General features: G+C 34.7%; 1 protein-coding gene across 1 annotated transcript; it reads left to right on the top strand.

Annotated features, from left to right (window-relative positions):
* Positions 1 to 23988, top strand: LOC127165501 (3'-5' RNA helicase YTHDC2). Its single transcript, XM_051110177.1, has 30 exons — positions 1 to 139; positions 2219 to 2375; positions 2800 to 2890; positions 3067 to 3266; positions 4010 to 4203; positions 4288 to 4454; positions 5237 to 5339; positions 5412 to 5568; positions 6158 to 6265; positions 7734 to 7882; positions 7999 to 8134; positions 8211 to 8337; positions 10013 to 10078; positions 10180 to 10358; positions 10434 to 10530; positions 10757 to 10844; positions 10956 to 11036; positions 11707 to 11789; positions 11874 to 11979; positions 14018 to 14137; positions 15017 to 15289; positions 15902 to 16028; positions 17381 to 17586; positions 18798 to 18996; positions 19477 to 19583; positions 21298 to 21596; positions 21662 to 21764; positions 21853 to 22059; positions 23067 to 23249; positions 23339 to 23988. The coding sequence occupies exons 2-30, from the start codon at positions 2225 to 2227 to the stop codon at positions 23390 to 23392; spliced, it is 4161 nt and encodes a 1386-aa protein (XP_050966134.1). The 5' UTR covers positions 1 to 139; positions 2219 to 2224; the 3' UTR covers positions 23393 to 23988.
* The last annotated feature ends 1012 nt before the right edge of the window (positions 23989 to 25000 follow it).

Below are 25000 nucleotides of genomic sequence, written 5' to 3'. Positions count from 1 at the left end.
ACCCGCCTCAGTTTCGTTTCTCAACAGTGAGAAAGAACAAATCCAAACAGCTCAGCGACAGAAAACTCGAATTAAACTCTCCGGACGCCTCACACCGGGCTGTTTTCACGCGGTCTGCTCCCCTCAGATACTCCAACACGTAAGATGTTCTGGTTTTATTACTATTGTTCCGTAATTAAACAGTGAAGTGATGCTAATGATGCTCGTGAAGCTCAATGAATGGACTCAGTGGCTTCAAACACAAACATTAAGGAACGTTTGAGGCAAAACATGACATTTTCTTGTTCTTCAAGCTATTTGAGCAGGTGTCAGTGTGGTATTGATAGTATTTTAGCGTTAAGTGAATCAGATTAGCTGTAGCAGCTAACACACAGTGAGTTACATTGAGTTCTTTGAAATATCATGACATTTTTTGTGGTTTTAATGTTTATATCTTCTCTTTGCTTGTTCTTCGTGTTACTTGAGTAAAACGTTAAATAATCACATGAAATATAGTACTTTTATGTTAATATATCACACCATAAATCATTGCAGATATCAGCTGTATTATGAAGACAGTTTTCACTTCATATTAATCATGTTAATAATAAAAGCACAGTTAAATGTACAGTCATGTGAAAAAGTTAGGACACCCTATTGAATTCCATGTTTTTCCGTATCAGGACATCATTAAAACTAAACTGGTTCTAGGCTGGTCTTAAAATTTTAAAATTGCACCGTGTCATTATTTACTGAACCAAAATAAAGCCAAAATGGAAAAGCCATGTGTGACAATGTTAGGACACCCTTACTGTTAACATTGGAATTAAGAGAGTAAATCACAGTCAAGCACTGATAATTAAATACCTTTGATTAACTGATCATCAGCAAGTCTGAGCGCCTTTATAAAAGCATAAGCTTTGTCAGTTTGCTGGTCGGGAGCCTTCAGGTGTGTGTTAACACAATGCCAAGGAGGTAAGACATCAGCAATCATCTTAGAGAAGCAATTGTTGCTGCCATCAATCTGAGAAGAGTAATACGGCCATTTCCAAACAACTTGAAGTTTATTCACAAGTGAAAGATATTTAAAACAGACACCTCTCCTTCCAGGAGTGGACGTCCCAGAAAATTCACCCCAAGATCAGACCGTGTAAAGCTCAGAGAAATGGAGGACAACCCAAGAACTACACCTCAGACTCTACAGGCCTCAGTTCACATGTTAAATGATAAAGTTCATGACAATACCATTAGAAAAATATGGGACAAAAATGTCATGTTTGGAAGGTTTGGCAGAAGAAAGACTCTTCTATCTTAAAAAAAAGCATTGCAGCACAGTTTAGGTTCGCAAAGTTGCATCTGAACAAAACACAAGTCTTCTAAAATAATGTCCTTTAAACAGATGAGAGCGAAGTGGAGATGTCTGGCCATAATGCACAGCGCCAAGTTTGGTGAAAACCTAAAGAGCATATCAGCACAAACACCTCATACCAAAAGACAAGCATGCTGGAGGAGGGCTGGTCATTTTGGGCTTGTTTTGTAGCCACAGGACCTGGACACCTCACAGTCATTGAGTTGGCCATGAACTCCTCTGTATATCAAAGTATTGTAGAGTCAAATGCGAGGGCACCTGTCTGACATCTTGGGCCAAAATTGGGTCTTTCAACAGGACAGTGATCCCAAGCACACCAGAAAATCTACAACAGAATGGCTAAAAAGAACAGAATCAAGGTGTTGCAACAGCCCAGTCAAAGTCCAGAGCTCATCCTGACTCAAATGCTGTGGTGAGAGCTGTGCATAAGCAAATGCCCACAAACCTCAATAAACTGGCGCAACGTTGAAAAGAAGAGTGGTCCAAATTCCTCCAGAACGATGTGAGACACTGATAAAGTCACACAGAAAATGAATGTGTCAAGTTATTGCTGCTACAGGCGGTTGACTCATAGGGTGTCCTAACTTTGTCACACATGGCCTTTCCATCTTGGCTGTATTTTTCTTAAATAAATAATGACACTGTGTGATATGTCATGTGATGATGTTGATCTGAGGATTTATTTTCTTATATTTATTTAAGACCTGCCAAGGACCAGATAATTTTTTATTATGTCCTGATACAGAAAACCATGGAATTCAAAAGGGTGTCCTAACTTTTTCACATGACTGTAGATATTTCATATTTAGTTTTTTTCAGTCTCTAATGACAGAATAATCCATTGTTTTGACTTTCTATTCTTGAATGCAGGGAGAAATGTCACGCGGAGCCCAGAAATCACACACAAACCCGTCAAAACAGACGGCCTCCATTAAAGCTAAAGGATTCAAAGACATCAGGATCGATGAAGAGGTCAAAATCGCTGTCAATATTGCGCTGGAGAGGTTCCAGTACAGCGATGACAAAGGTTTCAAATCATTTCAAGAGTTTTTCCCTGGCTGAAACAAGCTATTTATCATCATTTGATTTTTTTTCATTTTATTGCATTTCCTAGTTCTATATATTTCATATTATATTTAATGTTATACATTATATATAGTATATATTTTTAATAGTTTTTTTTTTCAAATTAATTTAACAAATTTTATTAAATTTTGGGAATTTTTAAATATATGTGTTTTTATTTTTATTTTACATTTCAATGCAAAAAAGGTTTAAACAAAAATATAAATTAGAAAAAAAAATATGCTTCAATGGCATGTTTTTTCCACTGTTTTTCTCCCTCTTTTGGTGTAGCATGACAGGTTAAATGAAGGTCATCGTGGGCCAACTGTGCCTCTAGTTTGGACATTTCTGTTTTAAGGGTTTAAAGATGTTGTTTTGTCTCATAGAGCTGGATTTCCCTTCTTCACTGACAAATTCTGAGAGGGCGTTCATACACCGGCTTGCTCAATCACTGGGTTATGTCTCAAAAAGCAGAGGGTAAGTTGAGTTTGCATGGCAAATGCGGTCATGCGGCTCTGTTGAAGGCAACAGAGTTGTTATTCAGCTCAGTTCAGTTCAGTGTTGATTTAATTCAGTTCAATAACTGAATAAAAATAATGTAAGTTATAATAGTAATGTGAATAATATGAAGTTTTTCTGAACTGTTGTTGCAGGAAAGGCTCCAGTCGATATCTTACAGTGAGGAAGAAGGACGGGACGGAGGCGTCTCGCTCCATCATGACCTGTAACCTCTCTCACAACTCCAAACACATGGTGCAGAGCCTCCTGCAGAGGTTCCCCATCACCAGTAAAGAGCGCGGTGAACTACAGCCTCGAACGGAGAGAGCCGTCTTTACTTCTCCAGACGCCAGCGGTGAGTCTCCTATTGCACAGCAATAATCTGATAGATTTACACACATATTATCAAAGATCTTCACCACAATTTGCCAAAATAAAAGTTTAGTTTATCTTGAAAATATTATGGTAGACATATATTACTAAATAAATTGTTATTGTACAGCAAAATGTACTGCTCAAATAAAATATTAGTAAAAAAAAAAATAAATAAATAAAAAAACTTATTTTTAAGGAGTGTAACCATTTTTGTCCTGGTTTTAATTTAAACTGTAAACCTCTGTTGTGCAGCACTTTGTTTGCTGAAAATAAAAGGAATTGTGCATTTTCATTTCATTACATTTTAAAAAATTAATTATCTTTTTTTACATTTTATGACTTTATTTGATTACCAACATTTTTGATAATAAATAGATTAGATATTAAAGCATAAATCCAGAAAAAATCAAACAGACAACACAGAATTTTTGTTAAACCTTAATTAATAAATTGTTAAATTGTGATTAATTGTTTTAAAATTCTAATGAATTATGTTTCAGAATTTTAGAATCAGAATCTAGACAAATCAAAATGGGAAAAAAAAGAAAAGAAAATGTAAAAATTAGTTTTACATACGGCCCTAATATGCTAAACAAATGTTTTTGGTAATATTTATGGTCTTAAATATTCATTTTTTTTTTTTTTTTTTTTTTTTTTTAAATTTCACTTTATGTTGCCACGTCATGTTTTTTTAATTTCTCTTCATGTGGTTGATTCCTCTAGACAGTAAAAGCAGGACCAGCGGTCGTCTGAGTCACGGTATTTCTCAGGTTCCTCAGAAGCGAGGCCCGTCTGAACTGGACTGTTTCCGGAGAGCGCTGCCCGTGTACGAACGCCAGGAGGAGATCATCCAAACCATCAGGGAGAACCAGGTGGTGCTGGTTTTGGGTGAGACCGGCTCAGGCAAAACCACTCAGGTCAGGACTGTCAGAATCAGATTTTTCCAGATTAAATGCTGTTCGTGAGAGAATAAATCAATCTGAAGTGGTTTCATCTCTCAGATCCCTCAGTTCCTGCTGGACGACTGCTGTCGTAACGGGATTCCCTGCCGGATCTTCTGCACTCAGCCCAGGAGGCTGGCGACCATCGCTGTGGCGGAGCGTGTGGCAGCGGAGCGCGGCGAGAAGATTGGACAGACCATCGGCTATCAGATCCGCCTGGAGAGCAGGTACCGCGTTATAGGGCTGAGCGATAGTGGCAAAAAATATCAGAGTATTTTCTGAGGTTTTGTCGATAACCATAAATAGACAATATTTTACTGAGTGTGTTTTTTTGCTGGTTTAGGCCTGTCGTGAACAACCGACTCTCAAAGATTTCATATTATTCATAATCTGTGCAGTGGGCTGTTCAACTTTTCCATTATGGGGCAATATTTAATTTGTTTTAGTGTTTTTTTTTTTTTTTTTTTTTTTTTTTTTTTTTTTTTTTATATATATAAAAAAAAAAAAAAAAAAAAAAAAATATATATATATATATAAATATATAAAATCTATATATAATGTATATATAATCTATATAACTAGCTAAAATACAACAAATTTAGGGTTTTTAAATTTGATTTTAATTTCAGTTTATATTTTATTAATTTATTTTATTTCAAGTGACGAAAATGTTTTTATGAATAATATTTTAATAATTGATGCGTTTACCATTAGATGCATTTACACTGTAATTGCATAAATAATGCAGTGATTTTTTTTTTTTTTTAAGTGAATTCAATTATGAAATTATTTTGGGTCTTAATGAGTCTTTTGAAAAGCGTGTGATAAAATTTCAGCATGCACATTGTTAACAATGATTGCAATGTTATCCTAGATGATATGTATCACACACTCCTCTGTTTACATCTCGCCAGCATGACAGAAGCATATTTGTATATAACAACAGAAGTGCTTCCATCTAAATAACCACAATCATGCTGATGAATTGTGGGTGTTTGTTCCTTGTCAGAGTTTCCCCTAAAACCCTGCTGACGTTTTGCACGAGTGGAGTTCTGCTGCGGACGCTGATGGCCGGAGACAAAGCCATGTCCACCGTCACGCATGTCATTGTGGTGAGCAGCACACAAACTAATGTTTCTCTGGACCAGACCAGACCAGGATCTTAATCGTTTCTCTTCCTGTAGGACGAGGTGCACGAGCGAGATGGTTTGACCGACTTCTTACTCACTAAGATGAAGGAGCTGGTCCAGAAGATGCCTTCACTGAAGCTCATCCTGTCCAGCGCTGCTCTGGACGTCAATCTGTTTGTCAGATACTTCGGAGCTTGTCCTGTTATTCACAGTAAGAGAACTGATAAAAAAAAAAATTGTGTTATGATAGAGGTAAAGAAAAATATTATTTTAAAGAGTATGGGAAATTACAGAATTCTGGTTCTTCCTTTATGAAATATGTAAAATATAATAATATGCAAATCTACTTTAAATACAAATTTCAGTAGATGGAATTCAAAGCATTGATGTTTAATATCTTCTGTTGAGCATGTTTATGGTTAGATTCAAGCTCTAAATTAAATCATTTATTGAAAACTACACCTACATATTTTAGTTCCACTCCATTTTTACTAAATATTAAATTAAATTAAATAGAATCCAAGTTTATTTGTATAAAGCAGCTTCACAAAACGGAAAATGCATGTTCAAGAATGTTCAGTGGCATGTTATTTTATTTAATAATTTGCTTTTCATTTACAATTTTGCAAATCAGTTTCCTGCATTCAGAAACTTAAATTTATAAAAGCATTCTTAGTTTAATTCTGAAGGAAGCATAACCCTGATAAATATCAGATCAGAATTTTTGCGTCATAATTCACCAGATATAATGCTTTCAAATGAGAGTTTTGAATAAAAATAAAGTTGAACTTTCTTTGAAGTCAAAGGTTCTCCATATGAGGTCAAGCAGCTCTTTCTGGAGGACATCCTGCGGACCACCGGATACACCAACAAAGACATGATGAAATACAAGAAGGAGGCGCAGAAAGGTGATCCTTATAGCTAAACTGCACTATCAGAAGATTATTGTAATGTTTCTTCTGTTCACCAAGGCTGCATTTATTTGATCAAAAATACAGTCAAAATAGTGAAATATTTTTATAATTTCAAACAACTGATATTCACATAGAAATCAGCTAAACTGTAATTTATTTCTATGATCAAAGCTGAATTTTCAGCATCATTACTCCAGTCTTGTTGAAAACTGCACAATATTTTTGTGGAAACCAGGATTTACAGATAAACAGAAAGTTCAAAACAACAGCATTTATTTGAAATATAATCTTTTGTAGCATTATAAATGTGTTTACTGTCACTTATGATCGATTTAATGCGTTCTTGATTAATAATACAGGGTTTGTACAAGGTGCTTGAAGTATTTGAATCTGACTTTTTGAAATTTAAGGCCTGGAAAACCCTTGAAAATAGGCATATTCCTGAAGAGGTACTTGAAAAATGCTTAAATTATTTAAAGACAGTCTATCTAAATAAATGTTTAATTTTGTCAATAAGCACATATCTTTTGACACAAAATATACACAATTCAAAAAATCATCATACCGTTTTTGCTTATTTCAGTTAATGTCAAAAAAAAACTAGAGAGCTAAGCAAATAGTAGTACTGACAGTGTCGTGTAAATGTGGCTGAAGATGTGAAAAAGAGGAACAGATTGAGTCGCTTTATAGAAACGCTCCAGTTGATTCATATTCGTGACTTTGATCATTCATTTCAAGCAATTCCTCATTAAAAGAGCCATTCATTTTTAAATTTAACCATTGTTTGTAATGATTTTAAAAAGCACATGGTGGGTGAAACTGAGCTTTTCGAAACTCTGAATCAGTTAAACCACTGTGTCGCAAAATGATTCACTGATTCGGAGCGCTCTGACCAGGTCGCATATCGCAAATCATTTGTTTCAGATCGGGACTTCGGCGCACGTGTTGTGATTCATTTGATTTAGATTGAACCAGGTTTGTGAATCATTTTGCGAATTGAATGATTTGTTTGAATCAAATTGTTTACAATATGTGATTTAAAGTCCTGATCTCAAGCAAAAGATTTGCGAACCCACTCCGAAGAATTTCAGATCGGAACTCAGATCATCTGATTCAGATCAGGACTTCAACATGGGTTCACAAACCATTTCTTTCCAGATCAGATTTTTTTTTCTTAAACAATAAAAAAAATATTTTTGCCTTTTTTTTATTAGTATATTTTTATCTATTTCTCTTTTTTGAGAATTTTAAATGCTTGAAAATTCCTTGAAAGTCCTGGAATTTCATTTACAGTATCTGTACGAACCCTGATAATAGTATTAATTTCTTTTTTTTTAATAAAAAAAATCTTTTGAATGCTAGTCTGTCATAATTTCCAAAAAAAAAAAAAAAAGGAAGCCGCACAACTGTTTTCAACATTGATAACAGCAAATCGCATTTAACCAGCTGTCTGTTTGTTCAGAGGAGAGACAGCAGACGTCTCTGACAGAGTGGTGTGACGCCCGTCAGGACGTCCTGCAGCCGGAACCTCAGAAGGAAAAGACGCCCACTTGTGTCCTGCAGGAGAACGACCTGCTGGATGACGGCGGCGACAGTGTCTTCAGCCAGATGGTACCTTCTTTGCTTCATTGGTTGCCATTCTTGCACCTCATGCTGTGCAGATGTTCAAAAATCTCAGGTGTGTTTGCTGGAACATGCTCAAGCATTTCTGTCGTCCGTGTCCACAGAGCGAGAAGGACGTGGCCACATTAGAGCCCTGGCTGCTTAGAGAAATGGACGCCTGCATCTCCAACATCTTCTTGAACCAAGAGGCCGACGCGTTCGTACAGCTCTTCAATCTGATCCTGAACGAGAACATCAGTGGTAATGACGTCACTTGTGCTTTTGCTGTCAGAGCCGGCGTCGGCTGCGCTGATCTCACATGATTGTGCTCTTTCAGTGGATTACAGACACAGCGAGACGAGCGCCACGGCGCTAATGGTGGCCGCCGGACGAGGCTTTCTCAGCCAGATGGAGCAGCTCCTGAGCATGGGCGCAAACGTCAACATCAAAGCCTCCAACGGCTGGTGAGGAGACAGAGAGCAAAAACACAAAACACACCACAAATGTGACCCTGGACCACAAAACCAGTCTTAAGTCGCTGGGGTTTATTTGTAGCAATAGCCAAAAATACATTGCATGGGTCAACATTATAGATTTTTCTTTTATGCCCAAAATCAATAGGAAATTAAGTAAAGATCATGTTCCATGAAGATATTTTGTAAATTTCCTACTGTAAATATATCAAAACTTAATTTTTGATTAGTAATATGCATTGCAAAGAACTTAATTTGGACAACTTTAAAGGTGATTTTCTCAATATTTTGATTTTTTTGCACCCTCAGATTCCATATACTGAAATAGTTGTATCTCGGCTAAATATTGCTCTATCCTAACAAACTATACATCGATGGAAAGCTTATTTATTCAGCTTTCAGATGATGTATAAAGCTCAATTTTGAAAAATTGACACTTATGACTGGTTTTGTGGTCCAGGGTCACAAATATGGGTTTGACTGCACTCTCTACCAGCAGGGATAATATTGTTAACTAAAACTAAAGCCAGTGGTCGGTGCTGATAGCCTTGTGGTTAGTGCCAATCCCACCCCCTTTTCTCCACCCAATAGTTTCTGCTCTCTACTGTCCTATCTGTTAAAAAATGTCAAAAAGCCCCAAAAAACATAAAACAAAAAAACCCCTAAAGCCATGAAAACACTTTCTTGAAACAAGTATATATATATATGTGTGTGTGTGTGTGTGTGTGTGTGTGTGTGTGTGTGAAGATTTTATTTTTAGAGTTTATTTGCAAAGACAGATTTTTTGTGTTTTATTGTGTTAGTTAGCTTTAAACTGCAGTTGGGTTATTTTGATTAAGTAAAAAATAACTAAAAAAATATTTTTTACTTAATCAAAATAACCCAACTGAAGTTTGATTGAGATTAATTTAAATGCACAATGAAAAAACATGATTTTTTGTTTTTTAAATAGTTAAAAACTATTAGTTATACTGTATTTTATTTTTGTATTTTGTTTTCATTTTCACTTGAAGTTTTAGTAATTCTGTGTTTTTGTCATTTTTTTTTTTTTTTTTTTTTTTATTCGTTTTTTTAACATCTATATAGATAATATATAATTTTATTTTATTTTATATATAAATTTCCTGCCGTAAATGTGTCAACTTAATTTTTGATTAGTAATATGCATTGCTAAAAACTTAATTTGGACAACTTTAAAGGTGATTTTCTTAATATTTTTATTTTTGTTTTTTTTGTTTTTGCACCCTCAGATTCCAGATTTTCAAATAGTTGTATTTCGTCCCAGTATTGTCTTATCCTAACAAACCACACATCAATGGAAAGCTTATTTATTCAGCTTTCAGGCGATGTAAAATCTCAGTTTCAAAATGCCCGTTATGACTGGTTTTGTGGTCCAGGGTCACATATAGTTTTGGACTGCATCCTTCTGTAAAAGCTTGCTCTGCACATCACATTGTGACAAATTCATAACTCAGTCAGCATTGAAATGTGCTGCTCAAACTGTTCAGATCTGTCTGAAATAATCAGGCATCTTGTTCAAATTAAATTGAGTTGATTGACTAACAATTTTGGTAGCAAACACCAAATGCAAGTCACTGTTTGAAGAATCTGCTGTACTCAGTAAATGTAATGCAAATGTTGTTGTTTTTTTTTCTTCTTTCTTCAGGACGGCTCTTGACTGGGCCAAACACTTTAATCAAACTGAGGCTGTAGATCTGCTGGAGTCTCACATGTAAGCACTGGGTTTGATTTCATTTCAGTCTCACTTTAGAACCCATGCAGAGAGTATTTGGGTAAAATGTCTTTATGTATTCGGACTGTGTGTTCGTACAGATGGTGTGCTGAAGCAGGTCTGCTGGACGAGTCGTCTCTGGTTCAGACGGCCACGTCAGAGCTGAATCCTGAAGACCAGGAGCTGCTCAAAGCGTATCATCACAGCTTCGACGACGAGAAAGTCGACCTGGATCTCATCCTGCATCTGCTCTTCAACATCTGCCAGAGCTCTGACGAGGGTGAGTCTTTTATTATTTGATAACACAAATATGTTGAAACACGTTTTAATCGGGTTAATATTTTTGCATTCTCAGGTGCAGTGTTGATATTCCTGCCCGGCTATGATGAGATTGTCTCTCTGAGGGATCGCATCGTCTTTGACGATAAAAGGTTTACAGATCACCAACAAAGGTCTGTAAAATGGACTCATTTTATCCATTGGGTTATTTAAAGTGAGCTGTGACATTATTGGTGATCTCAAAACATGTTTGATTACATTAGAAGACAAGTAAAAGGATCTAAGAGGCATTTGCTGGAAGACCAATTATTTTTTAAGAAAATAGACAGATGAAGAGAAAATACAGAAGATGATTTCAAAAATGTCTGCTTTGGTTGTTGATAAACTGTGCGTCGTCAGGATTCAGGTGTTCATACTACACTCCAGTATGCAGACGTCTGACCAGAGGAAGGTTTTGAGGAACACTCCTAAGGGGATTCGCAAAATAGTGTGTATCTGTTTCTCTTATTTCTGTAAATTTCACATTAAAAATTTGTAAATTTACATTAAAATTTCCTTTTAATGTAAACATCTCATACAATCTCATCTCAATCACCAGATTCTCTCAACCAACATCGCAGAGACCAGTATTACAGTCAACGATGTTGTTTTTGTTATCGACTCCGGAAAAGTTAAAGAGGTTAGTCTGCTATTCTCAGTGACATGTTAATGTTAAAGGAATAATTCACTAAAAGGTAAAAACATGCTCACCCTCAGGTTATCCCAGATGTAGATGAGTTTGTTTCTTCATCAGATTTGTAGAAATCTGTCATTGCATTACTTGCTCACCAATGGATGCTCTGCAGTGAATGGGTGCCGTCAGAATGAGAGTCCAAGCAGCTGATAAAAACATCACAATAATCCACAAAACAAGTCCAGTCCATCAGTTCACATCTTGAGAAGACAAAAGCTGAAACAAATCTATCAAGATGTTTTTAACCAGAATACGAGTCCTTAATTCATAATAAAAAGTGGTCTGGTCTGATTCAGGAGAGAAATCTGCACAGATCAAGCACCGTTTGGAGGAAGTGTTAAAAACGTCTTAATGATGGATTTGCTTCAGCTTTTGTCTTCTCAAGATGTGAACTGATGGACTGGAGTGGTGTGGATTATTGTGATGTTTTTATCAGTTGTTTGGACTCTCATTCTGACGGCACCCATTCAGTGCAGAGGAGACAGTAATGGAATGACACATTTCTACAAATCTGATGAACAAACGAAAGCTCAAGTGCTTCTTTTACAAATCCAGTTTTAATTCTGTGCTACTGGACAAAGCCACTGGTTAAAACCATTCATGTGTTGTGCTACAGAAAGCCTATGACGCTCTGAATAATGTGACCATGCTGAAGATGGTTTGGATATCGAAGGCCAGTGCTCTGCAGAGGAAGGGCAGGTAAGTGACCGTCCGTCTGTGTCTCGCACAAGACAAACATTTGATTTTAGAGCTGATGAAGACGCTGTTTGATGTGTTGTGTAGAGCGGGCCGCTGTAGACCAGGCGTGTGTTTCCATCTCTTCAGCCGTCTGAGGTTCAACAACATGCTGGAACATCAAATTCCTCAGCTGCTGCGCATGCCGCTACAGGTACACGCGTGTACAAACACACGCCACTGCACCAGACATCATACAATATAGCAGCATCATGACATGATAAAGGCCTGCTAATGTCCGGAATCAATTACTGGAACTGCACACTATATGCCATACTGTTAAATAAATAGCATCTCAACTCTTTCCAACATAGAATATTATAAAAAAAGGTAATTTAAAGTATATATCTCACAGTTCAGACCTTTCTGTGAGTTTATATCTCTCAATTTTGAAGTTATAATCTTGTAATTACAAATTTACATCTCACAATTCTGACTTTTTTCTAAATTCTGAATTTATCTCTCAATTCTTTTTTTGCAACAGTGTAAAAAAAATATGATTGTGACATTTTGTCAATTCTGACTTTTTTTGCCCAGAATTGCAAATTTATATACCTCAATTCTGAATTTATATTGCAATTCTAAGTTTATGTGCTGCAATTCTGACTACTTATCTTTTTGACGTTTTTTCCCCCCATAATTTTGTGTATATATATATATATATATATATATATATATATATATATATATATATATATATATATATATATATATATATATATATATATATATATATATATAATATATATAATATATCTCTCACATTTTTCTTTTTGTTTTCTTTTTGTTTTTTTGCAATTCTCATGTTTTTCTCTCAGAAATTAAAGATTACATCACAACAGTGACCCTGGACCACAAAACCAGTCATAAGGGTTAATTTTTTGAAAGTGACATTTATCATCTAAAAGCTGAATAAATAAGCTTTCCATTGCTGTATGGTTTGTTAGAATAGGACAATATTTGGCAGAGATACAACTATTTGAAAATCTGTAATCTGAGGGTGAAAGGAAATCAAAATATTAAGAAAATCACCTTTAAAGTTCTCCAAATGAAGTTCTTAGCAATGCATATTACTAATCAGAATTTAAATTTTGATGTGTTTTTGGTAGAAAATTTGCTAAATATCTTCATGGAGCATGATCCTTACTTAATATCCTAATGATTTTTGGCATAAAAGAAAAATATATATAATTTGGCTATTGCTACAAATATACCTGTGATACTTAAGACTGGTTTTGTACTCCAGGGTCACAATTCTGTTTTTGTTATTTTTTTGCCACAGAACAATAAAAAAAAAAAAAGAAAAAAAAAAAAAAACTTTTTTTATCACACAATTCCCACAGTTCTGAGTTTATATCCTACCATTCTTATTTTATGGCTTGCGATTTTGACCTTTTTTCTTAGAATTATCAGAGTTGTGAGAGAAAAATTCAATCGCAAGAAAAAAGTCAGAATTGTGAGACCATAACATTGTCTGACTGTAACACTATTGCCTGATTCTTGAATGAATCAGTCGTTCGAACGAATCAAATGAATGATTCAGTAATTAAATCAGTGATTTTCCGCCACCATTGGCAGATTTATTTTCATTTAAAGTATCTTTTCAGTTATTTAATCATTTAATATTTCTATATTCAAAATGTTATATTTAAAACATTAATCTTAACATGAATTTATGAATTTGTTTGCGCTCGTGCTACCTCTGAGTATCATTAAACACGTGAAAATACACCTACAACACACTTTTGTGTTCTTCTGTGCACCTCTGTAGTACAAATTAATTTTGTTGTTGATACTGATTTCATTTGATTGGTAGCTTATTCTCATTCTACTTGTTGTTATTCTGTTGTTTTAATTAGAAATTTTGAAAAGGTTATAAAATATATATATTTTTGATGACATACTTTTAATAAAGTTAGAATGCCATTACAAAGGTAAAAACAAAATTCCCCTGTAAATCACTTGAAGGAGTCATATCATTTTTGATCAGATTTTTGGATTATTGATTAGAAGGTGCTCCTGACATTTTGGCTGTGCTCCTAAATTTTAAGTTGGGAGCACAAGTGCTCCTAAAAAGAAAAGTAAGCGTAGAGCCCTGCATCATCTGAGTGTTGTAGACTTGAGCAAACATACTACATACTGTAGTGGTGTGAATATTACGGTATTATTCTGTCTGTCTGTGTGTCTGTCAGGAACTGTGTCTGCACACTAAGCTCCTGGCTCCCATCACCTGTCCGATCGCTGAGTTCCTGTCTAAAGCACCTGAGCCGCCACACCTGAACACGGTCAAACACGCGGTCCAGATGCTGAAGGTCAGTGGCTTCTTTCTCGTGTCACAGTAGTTAGATTTACATGCAACCAAGTATTCTATTTATTATTGGATTGGTGGTTAAATTAGACTGTAAACCCCTCAATCAGTCCCATTGGAAGGGGTGGTGTAGATCTGAAATAATCTGATTAAAAAGGTCATTTTAACCATGTGAACAAGTGCTTTCTCAATTGGATTCAAAAACGCAGTGTTTTACAATTATGTGCAAAAGTTTGCACCCCCAGCATATCTGCAAGATGTTTATAAATTGGAGAAAAGAATAAAGAGGGATCATAAAAATGTAATTTATAAAATGTTTATTTTTGTCAAAAATCTTAAAAAAAAAAAAAAAAATTAAAGTGTGCATGTGTGTTTTTGAGTATCATATTCGATTCATCTGTTTTTTGTGGCTTATAGTTTGATATAGTGAGAATATGAAGGAAAAACAGCTCGAGCTGAGCAAGAATATGAATTTGGTGCAGATGCTGATATTAATATGATGAAATTCTGATGCTTGTAATGTAAATCCATGAGATCTTTATATCAATAGAGCAGATACTGACATAAAATGATGTAAATATCAGCGGTCATTCTATATCTCCAATAATATGTGTTAGTAAAATGAGATTGAAATGATTCAAACATATAATGCAATGCAATCCAATGATGATTGAGAGATGAACAAATGAACGTTCCTCAAAAGATGTGAGATGATTTGGAGGCTTGTGAAGATCATTCCTCCACTGAGGAACAGTGAAAGTAAAGCTTCTGGAAACAAACGTTCCTCAAAAGATCCTGATGATCAGATTTGAGATTAAAAAAATGATTCATGGAGAATCAAGTGCACTAACTGTTCATCTGGTAATATTACTTCTGCACGCAGACCATCGATGCCATGGACCCCTGGGAGAACCTGACAGAGCTGGGTTATCACCTCGCTGACCTGCCCGTGGAGCCGCATTTAGGGAAGATGGTTCTGTGTGCGGTGGTGCTGAAGTGTTTGGACCCCATCCTCACCATCGCCTGCACGCTCGCCCACAGAGACCCGTTCGTGCTTCCCGCTCAAGCCGCTCAGAAACGCGCCGCCATGCTGTGCAGGAAACGCTTCACCGCCAACACCTTCAGCGACCACATGGCTCTGCTCCGCGCATTTCAGGTCAGACTCCATCAGGTTCTCATTTATTAGGGCTGTCGATCTAACGTGTTAAAGTGATTAAGTCATGTATCGCAGCTGCCTGACTCATTCGTAAAGACGTTTGCTTCATTTCTGAATGAATCTGTGATTTTGAACAAATCGATTGAGTTAATGATTCAGTGACTCATTCAGAAAGAATCACTTGCTTTGTTTCTGAATTAATCTGCAGTTTGAACAAATCAGCTGAATGAATGATTCAATGACTAAAGACAGTGACTTGCTGCCACCTGCTGGTGCTTTTAGTCTCAGATTTAGAGTATCATTTCAATACATAAAAAAAAATTATTTAATTAATTGTAATCACCCATTCATTATCATTATGCAGTGAATCAAAATAGAATCAGAATTTCTAAAGCTACTTTGTAACGTCTGTTCAGTGATTTTCTCATTTAACACAGTAATGAATTTAAATGCTCTTTTGGGAGTTTTTTTCCCAGCCAAAATTGATGTGCGATTAATTTGAGGCCAGTTATTCGGCACATCATGTAATTAATTAAATTTTAAAATCATTAAATTATGAGGTTATGATAGTTAAAGGTTCACTTTTATGTGTGTTTATGTTGATTGTCACAGGCCTGGCAGAAGGCTCGCAGTGACGGCTGGGAAAGAGCGTTCTGTGAGAAGAACTTCCTCTCTCAGGCCACCATGGAGATCATCGTCGGGATGCGAACGCAGCTTTTGGGACAGCTTCGAGCTACAGGTGATGCAGTATAACCATAATTCACCAGAGATTTTCATGCACATCATGTTTTCCATTAACATGTCAGGCAGTCTTTTCAGTGTCCAGATCCGTGAACCAAAACAAACTAGAGCCAGATGATTCACAACATCACAAACAGTGAATAACGTTTGAATATCTCAAAAAGATCTACTTTTTTTTTTTTTTTTTTGGAGAAAATGACAAATGCAGGCATGTTCTGAGTAAAGCAAAGCTCTATCAGCAGATTTTGTGGCTTAACGTGAACAACAACAAAAAGTATTTCTGACACATCCTTCAGTTTGTATAAAAAAACTGGAAAATTTCTGGTATGCTCCTGCTGTGGAAATATATACAGAGCTAGAAGATAAATATTAAAAAGAACTTTACAGCTCAAATAATAATCATGGTTGTACTGAAAAAATTAATTTGGTTGACTCACATTTCTGCCTTTAAACTCTATAGAACCATTGTTTGGTGTAAACTATTAAAGAATGTTTTCAGGTATTTAAAATAAATTTGAAATAAAATGTAAACGTTACATTGAAAAAATGAACTTAAATGAAAATTTGAAATTTTGCCTTGTCAACTGACTGAAATAAGTATAAATTGAAGTACTAAAATTACTAAAACTGAAATAAAATCAAGCAAAGCTAAACAGAAATATATTTAAAAACTAATAAAAATAAAAGCATGTGTCAAAATTGGCAAAACTTAAACTCAAATTAAATTAAAACTTAAACTGAAAATATAAAAATGTTAATTCTAAATATTAATAAATGCTGTAATAGCATGTAAATAATATTAAAATGTTAAAAAAGAAAACAGAATTGAATTGAAAACAAGTTAAAAGCACGATCAAACTGCACTTTTCGTTCCGTTGACATCTATTTATATGCATGCGAATGCGTCAGACCAGAAATGTAAGCCTGCGTTAAAGGAGTTAAATTTTGCTGCGTTCCAAAATTGAAGCTTGATGAACTCTGACCTGTGAATTCGCATCACGTGACACCGTGTGACCAACAGCAGATCAGATCAGCATGACTTTGTAGCTGAATTAAAAGAACATCAATTTAAAACTGCAGCGCTGCGGGAAAGTGTAGTAGATTGTATGTTTTTACATTTTAGATGTATTATTATTTGTCATGTGTTGAATTTAACTTTTTTTAAAAATGCAACTAATTTTAGTAGTGCTTGTACTGAACCTGAAACTGTTTTTTAAATACAGTTTTTGAGATTGTACTTGTGGCTTGTGTGTAGGTTTATGCCATCATTAAGTGTGTGTTGATAAGTTGACGCTTTGATGGTAAAAATCAACGTCCTGATCAGAACCTGTCGATCACATGTTCCTGCAGGTTTCGTGCGAGCGAGGGGCGGCGGTGATATCCGCGATGTCAATCAGAACTCAGAGAACTGGGCCGTGGTGAAAGCCGCTCTGGTCGCTGGCATGTATCCCAACCTGATCCATGTGGATCGCCACAGCCGCACCCTCATGGGCTCCAAAGAGAAGAAGGTTCGCTTCCACCCGATGTCCGTCCTCAGCCAACCGCAGTACAAGAAGGTCAGTCATGTGAGAGGCGCCAATCAGAAACAATAAATGCAATTTCAAAAAATTGCAAAAAAAAAATTGTTCTTTTTTGTTTTAAACGTAATTAAATATATAAATATATATTTTTTTGTATTTATGGTCTGGTTTCACAGACAGGGTTTAGACTAAGCCAGGATTAGGCCATAGTTCTATTTAAATTGTTATTATTATTTTAAAAAGAAATCTAATTATTAATTTACTATTTAGCTATTGTTATAATGCAATGTATTAAGTATTATAATTTAATAATGATTAATAATTCTTAAATTTATGTATTATATTTGTATATTTTCTTATTATAGAAAAAATACATGTGGTTATATAATGTGTGGTTGTGAAAACAATATATTTATATATATATATATATATATATATATATATGTATATATATATATATATATATATATATATATATATACATATATGTGTGTATATATATATATATATATATATATACATATATATATATACATATATATATATATATATATATATATATATTATATATATATATATAGTTTAGGATTAGTAAGACTTCTAAAGTTTTTTTTTTTTTTTTGTTTTTTCTGCTCATCAAGACTCCGTTTATTTGATCAAAAATACAAAAAAAAAAAAAGTAATATTGCAAAATGTTATTACAATATAAAATAATGGTTTTTATTTTAACATACTTTAAAATAGAATTTATTTCTGTGATGCGCAGCTGAATTTTCATCAGCTGTTACTCCAGTCTTCAGTGTCACATGATCCTTCAGAAATCATTCTAATATGCTGATTTATTATTAGAATTATCAATGTTGGAAACAGTTGTGCTGCCAAATATTTTTTTGCACCATGTGATTCTTTTTTTCAGGATTCTTTGATCAATAACAAGTTTAAAAGAACAGCATTTATTCAAAATATAAATCTTTTCTAACAATGTAAATCTGTGCAATCACTTTGTATTATTTAAACACATTACTGGTGAATAAAAGTATTAATTTCTTTCAAAAAGAAAGAAAGAAAGAAATATTTACTGACCCCAAACTTTTGAAAAGTAGTGTATATTGTTAAAAAACCTTTCTATTTTAAATAAATGCTGTTCTTTTAACCTTATATTGATTTTTTTTTTTTTTTTTTTTTTTTTTTTTTTTTTTTTTTTTTTTTTTTTTTTTTTTGACCTTCAACATGTTTTCTGTACCCAGATCCCTCCAGCCAATGGTCAGGCAGCAGCAGTAGAGTCCCTGCCCACTGATTGGCTGATTTATGATGAGATGACGCGTGCCCATAGGATCGCCAGTGTCAGGTGCTGCTCTGTGGTCACGCCCCTCACCGTCGCCATATTCGCAGGATGCGCTAAACTCTCGAGCTCCGCCCTACAGGAACCCGCGGTCCACAGAGGAGGTACTGCTGACTCATCTCACACCACAGACATGACCACAGATCGTTTTTACCTATAGTTTGGTCTTTATGAATCTCGTTATATGTGACATGTCAAGTTAACTATGCTATTCTTATACTTACAACCTTCAAAATATTTAAGAGACTACATGCAATAATTGTGGTTTAAAAAAAATGAAATGACCTGCAAAAAAAAAAAAAGGAATGAGAGCAGTAAATGTTTTTGACAGTTGTCTTTTCTTACTGGATGTCCAGTCACATTTGTTTGTATAGTGCTTTATACAATATAGATTATTTCGAAGCAGCTTCAAAGTTTATCATTTATGAATAAATGTCACCTGTAAAGCTTTGCTGAAGTGATGTCTGTGTGTGTCTGTGTGTGTCTGTGTGTGTCTGTGTGTGTCTGTGTGTGTCTGTGTGTGTCTGTGTGTGTCTGTGTGTGTCTGTGTGTGTCTGTGTGTGTCTGTGTGTGTCTGTGTGCAGCTGACAGTGTGAATGACAGCAGTGACAGTGAGGTGGAGGATCGCTCCACCGCTCGACTCGCTCACATCAGCATCGACGACTGGCTCAACTTCAAGCTCCAGCGAGAGGTGCGCTTCAATTCTGCTGTTCATTCGGCTCAAACTCAGACAGTTTTCTTAGAATTTCAGTCTTGGGTGTGCTTTTTCTGATATTGTTATCAGATGCTGATAACATTTACAAAGTTTTGGAAAAAAGTCTCTCATCAAGGCCTCATTTATTTGATCACAAATACAGTAAAAAAGTAAAATATTATTAGAATTTAAAACAGCAGTTTTCTATGTGAATATGTGTTAAACTGTAATTTATTTCTGATGCGCAGCTGAATTTTCAGCATCATTACTCCAGTCTTCAGTGTCACATGATCCTTCAGAAATCATTCTAATATGCTGATTTGCTGCTCCACAAACATTTCTGATTATTATCAGTTGTGCTGCTCAATATTTTTGTGGAAACTGTCATCCATTTTATTTATTCAGGATTCAAAGATGAATAGAAAGTTCAAAAGAACAGCACTTATTTGAAATACAAATCTTTCGTGACATTATAATTGTCTTTACTGTCACTTTTGATCAATTTAATGCATCCTTGATAATATATAAAATAATATAAATAAAAAGATTATAATAATTAATGAAAAGTAAAATTGTACACATTGTACATTTGCCAGAATATATTTTAACATATCAAAATATTATGCAAATATTAAATAATTTCAATAAAATGATACAAAATTCATAACATCACATCTGCACTTTCTCTATTATAAATATTATAAAACCTCAAAAATAAACTAAATCTCAAAGTCATTAGAAAATTAATAAAATGATGAAAAGTCATGAAAATTAATAAAATATCAAAAAGGCATGAAAATAAATAGAATCTCTAAAAGCCATGAAAATGAATAAAATCATGAAAAATCATTAAAATTAATAAAGTCATTGTACCTTTCACAGAATATATTTTAACATGTCTAAATATTATAAAAATATTAAGTAATTTCAATAAAATAAAAAAGATACAAAATTCATAACATCAATTTATACAATCAAAATCTGTAAAACCTCATTTATCTTCATTTCTAAATATTCTAAATGAAAATTAATAAAACCTCAAAAATAAATAAAATCTCAAAGTCATGAAAATTAACAACCTTAAAGTCATAAAAATGAACAAAATCATGAAAAGTAATGAAAATTAATAAAACCTTAAAAATGAATAAAATCTCTAAAAGTCATGAAAGTAAATAAAATCATGAAAAGTAATGAAAATTAATAAAACCATAAAAAATGAATAAAATATGAAAAAGTCATGAAAGTAAATAAAGTCTCTAAAAGTCATGAAAATAAATAAAATTATGAAAAGTCATAACAATTAAGAAAACCATAAAAAATGAATAAAATATTAAAAAGTGATGAAAATGAATAAAATCATGAAAAGTCATGAAAATTAGTAAAATCATGAAAAGTCCTGAAAATCAATAAAATCATTGTACCTTTGACAAAATATATATTTTAACGTATCAAAATGTTCTCAAAATATTAAATAATTTAAATAAAATAAAAAATGATACAAAATTCATAACATCAATATATACAATCAAAATCTTTATTGTCTGACAGAATTTTCAGCTCTTCTAACTCTCATTGTACCTCAAACTGAATGTAGTATTTTAATATAAAGTTAAAATACAGTAAATGTATATATAAAAAAAATAATGATGAGTAGTAATAGATGTTTGGTCCAGCCCATGTGAGTGTGTGTGTGTGTGTCGTTTGTGTTGAGATGGCGGAGCTGGTGTTCGGTCTGAGGCAGCGCTGGCAGAGTTTGTTCCTGCGTCGGATCCGCTCTCCGTCCAAGTCCTGCTCTCAGCTGGACGAGGCCACCATCCGTACGCTGGTGTCGGTGCTGTCGGCCGAGGAGCAGAGCGCGGGGCTCCAGCAGCCCACCGGCATCGGCCAGAGACCTCGACCCATGACCGCCGACGAACCGCCGCAAACGGCGTCCTGCAGGAGCGCCGGACACCGCAGCGCAGCTGAGCAACAAGGGGAGGAGGAGGAGGAGAGGAGGAGCAGCCCGGACAGGTGCGTGTTACAGGCCTCAGATAACGCTGGAGTCCTGCTGATCTAAAACGTGATGTTTCCCACAGACCTCGACTGGTGCTGAAGAATCACAGAGCTCATCACTCCAGACATCTGGGGGACGAGAACGGCCCCGTCAAGAGCGCTGACGCGTCCCCGTCCTCGGGAAAAGTACGTCGTGTTTTATGCATTTCATATTTTCCTGAATGAAAGTGATTTTGAATGTAGTTGATTGATTGTGTTGTCGTTGTTGATGCAGTGCTGCTCGTCTCCGTCCGCGCGGCCGCCGCGATCCAGCGTTCGCTACTTCGTCATGAAGAGCAGTAACGTGAGGAACATCGATCTGTCTCAGCAGAGGGGAATCTGGTCCACGACGCCCAACAACGAGCACAAGCTCACGCGAGCCTTCGTCGAGAGCAGCGCCGTCTTCCTCGTCTTCTCCGTTCAGGGATCCGGACACTTCCAGGTCTGATCCGCAGCTCCTTACATCAGCGTGTGTAGACCTTCCTTTTGATTATCCCTCAAGTACACTCATGATGTTGGTTGAGGTTTGCTGCACCTAAACGGCATTTACACGTCCTTACAGTTAAAGCAAGAGTTCACCCAGTTTTTAGACAGTTTTTTTTTTTTTTTTTTTTTTCCTCTCATCCAAAAACTTTTCTTTTGGTTTAAAAAAAATTGTTTTCATCTCCTCAAAAAACTTTTTGAATTCAGAAAATGTTTTTTTTCCTCTCTTCCACAAAAAAAAAACATTTTTTTTTTCTTCAAAAACCTTTTTTTCTCTTTTTACAAAACATTTGGCTTCAGAAAAAGGTTTTTTTTTTTTTTTTTTTTTTTTAAGCTTAAAAAAAAAAACATTTTCTCTCTCTCTCTTTTCCTTTATCTCTCTACAAAAACATTTTTTTTCTCTTCAAAGTTTTTTTCTCTCTTCATAAAACATTTGGCTTCAGAATTTTTTTTTCTCCCCTTTAATAAAACATTTTCTCTCTCTTTAGAATTTTTTTTTCTCTCTTCAAAAAATGTTTTTTCACTTTAAAAAACACATTTTCTCTCTTCCCTTTTTTACTTTCTCTCTTCAAAATCCTTCTTTGGCTTCCAAAAACCTTTTTTTTGGTTTTTAACAAAACAAAACATTTTCTCTCTCTTTAGAATTATTATTTTTTCTCTGTAAAAACACATTTCTTCAGATTTTTTTTTTTCCTCTCTTCAAAAACTTTACTTTCTTCAAAAAACACATTTTTCCTTCTCTTCACTTTCCTTCGAACTTCCACCTTGAATTAGTTTTTTCGTCACAGGTGCAGAGTGGTTTATACAATATAAATTGGTTCACCATATAAACAGAAAAATAACTTTAATGAATAATGGAACTGATTTAATTTCAGCTGCGTAGCAGCTATATTATTCAGTTCTCGTGTGATGCGTCAGTGTGGTGTGATCAGTCATATCTGTGAATGTGTCGTGTGTTTTGGGCAGGGTTACGCGCGCATGACGTCTGCGGTGAGCGGCGAGCGCTGTCTGGACTGGGGTTCGGCCGGTCTGGGCGGCGTGTTCGGTGTGGAATGGATCCGTAAGGAGAGTTTGCCCTTCCAGCTCACGCAGCAGCTGCTGAACCCCTGGAACGACAACAAGAGAGTGCAGATCAGCAGAGACGCTCAGGTCACAAAACACACTTTTCACTGATGACTCTCACTGATGATGATGATGATGATGATGGTTAATGTGTGATCTGTGTGTGTGTTGAACAGGAACTGGAGCCACAGACAGGAAGTCAGTTATTGCAGCTCTGGGAGCGAATCTGAGCCCAACACTTGCATCACTGTGATCTTTACGTCATTTATGAGAATTAATGGACTTGAATCTTCTTCTTTCTGGCTGTGTGACATGAATAACATGTTCTCAGGGTCATTTGGGCTTCATGAACGGGAGTGATTAAATGTTTTATGAATCTTGTGTTTTTAAAACCTTCAGCGAATGCGTCGGCTCTGATCAGTTCAGTGTGCTGCTTTTAATTGCTGTGCAAATGTTTTTGTCATCTATGATGACTTTGCACAAAGCGTTCACTATTGCACTGCTCAAATGTTTGTTTCACAGATAAAGAGGCAAATATAAATTTGTTTTGGTAAAAGGAAGGACCGTTTTTAGGTTTTGGTCTTGTTTTGATCGTGTTCTTGGTTCATTGTTTAGTGTGTTAGCTGATCATAAGCTCTGCTGAAATGACTGACATGTTGATGTTGTGAATTAAACACTGAAAGCTGCTATAATAATCCAGGATTTTAATATATATAAAAAATAATCCAGAGCCAAAGTTGAGTTTTCCGTTGGTTGACTGTCCGTTTGTACCATGAATGTTCAGTCTGTTCATTTCTCATGTCATCTGTAATGATGCAATTGTGTAATTTGCAATAAAAAAAAATTGCAGATGTTTCTCCTGTGTATTCGTGGAAATATTACGTCTCAAACTCATGAAATGTATTAATCCTTTAGCATTCCTGCCAAATTTAACTCAATGCAAAATGTCCCACAGGTGGAGCGTTGGAACGCTAAGAAATGAATAATCACTGTCACAGACAATAAAACCAGTCATGAAAATTGAACAAAACCTTTAAAAGTCATGGAAATTAAGATTATTAAAAGTCATCAAAATTAAGTCATGAAAAGTTGAAAATAAAATCTCAAAGTCATGAAAACTAACATCGTGAAAAGTACATAAAATAAAACAAAATAAACAAAATCTTAAAACAGTTGTTAAAATAAATAAAATATCCAAAAGTCATGAGAACCAACAAAATCTTTAAAAGTCATGAAAATGAACAAAATCATGAAAAGTCTTTAAATAAAAAACAAAAAGTCATGAAACCCAACAAAATCTTGAAAAGTTGTTAAAATAAATAAAATCTCAGTCATGAAAATGAACAAAATCTCGAAAAGTCGTGAAAAAAAAATCATGAATAAAGTCATGAAAATGACTGAAATCATGAAGTCATGAAAATGAACAAAAAAATTTTTTTTTTTTAAATGAATAAAATAATGAAAAGATTTTGAGATTTTGTTCATTTTCATGCCTTTTCATGATTTCAGTCATTTTCTGGACTGTCGGAGATTTTATTCATTTTAATGACGTTTGGATTTTATTACATTTTTACAACTTTTAAATATTTTGTTTATTTTACAGATTTTTTAAAGATTTTTTTCATTTTCACTACTTTTTGTGATTTTGTTCATTTTCACGACTTTTTGTGATTCCCAACTTTTTGTGATTTTGTTAATTTTCCCAACTTTTGTTAATTTTCCCAACTTTTTTTTCATTTTCACTAATTTTCGTGATTTTGTTCATTTTCACAACTTTTTGTTTTTGTTCATTTTCATGACTTTTCGAGACTTTACAACTTTGTTTTTTCCACTTTTAG

This window comes from Labeo rohita, chromosome 5, assembly GCF_022985175.1.
Source record: "Labeo rohita strain BAU-BD-2019 chromosome 5, IGBB_LRoh.1.0, whole genome shotgun sequence".
Classification (NCBI taxonomy): Eukaryota; Metazoa; Chordata; class Actinopteri; order Cypriniformes; family Cyprinidae; genus Labeo; species Labeo rohita.
Note: the sequence above shows the minus strand (reverse complement) of the source record. Positions and strands in the feature narration are given on the sequence as shown.

What these genes read in the sequence shown, in the direction of transcription:
- LOC127165501 (XM_051110177.1), top strand. Translation starts at nt 2,225, where the DNA reads ATGTCACGCGGAGCCCAGAAATCACACACAAACCCGTCAAAACAGACG. An exon ending in ATCAAAGCCTCCAACGGCTG is followed by an intron (nt 8,338 to 10,012) that starts GTGAGGAGACAG and finishes TTCTTTCTTCAG; the next exon opens with GACGGCTCTTGACTGGGCCA. An exon ending in GGGACAGCTTCGAGCTACAG is followed by an intron (nt 16,029 to 17,380) that starts GTGATGCAGTAT and finishes ATGTTCCTGCAG; the next exon opens with GTTTCGTGCGAGCGAGGGGC.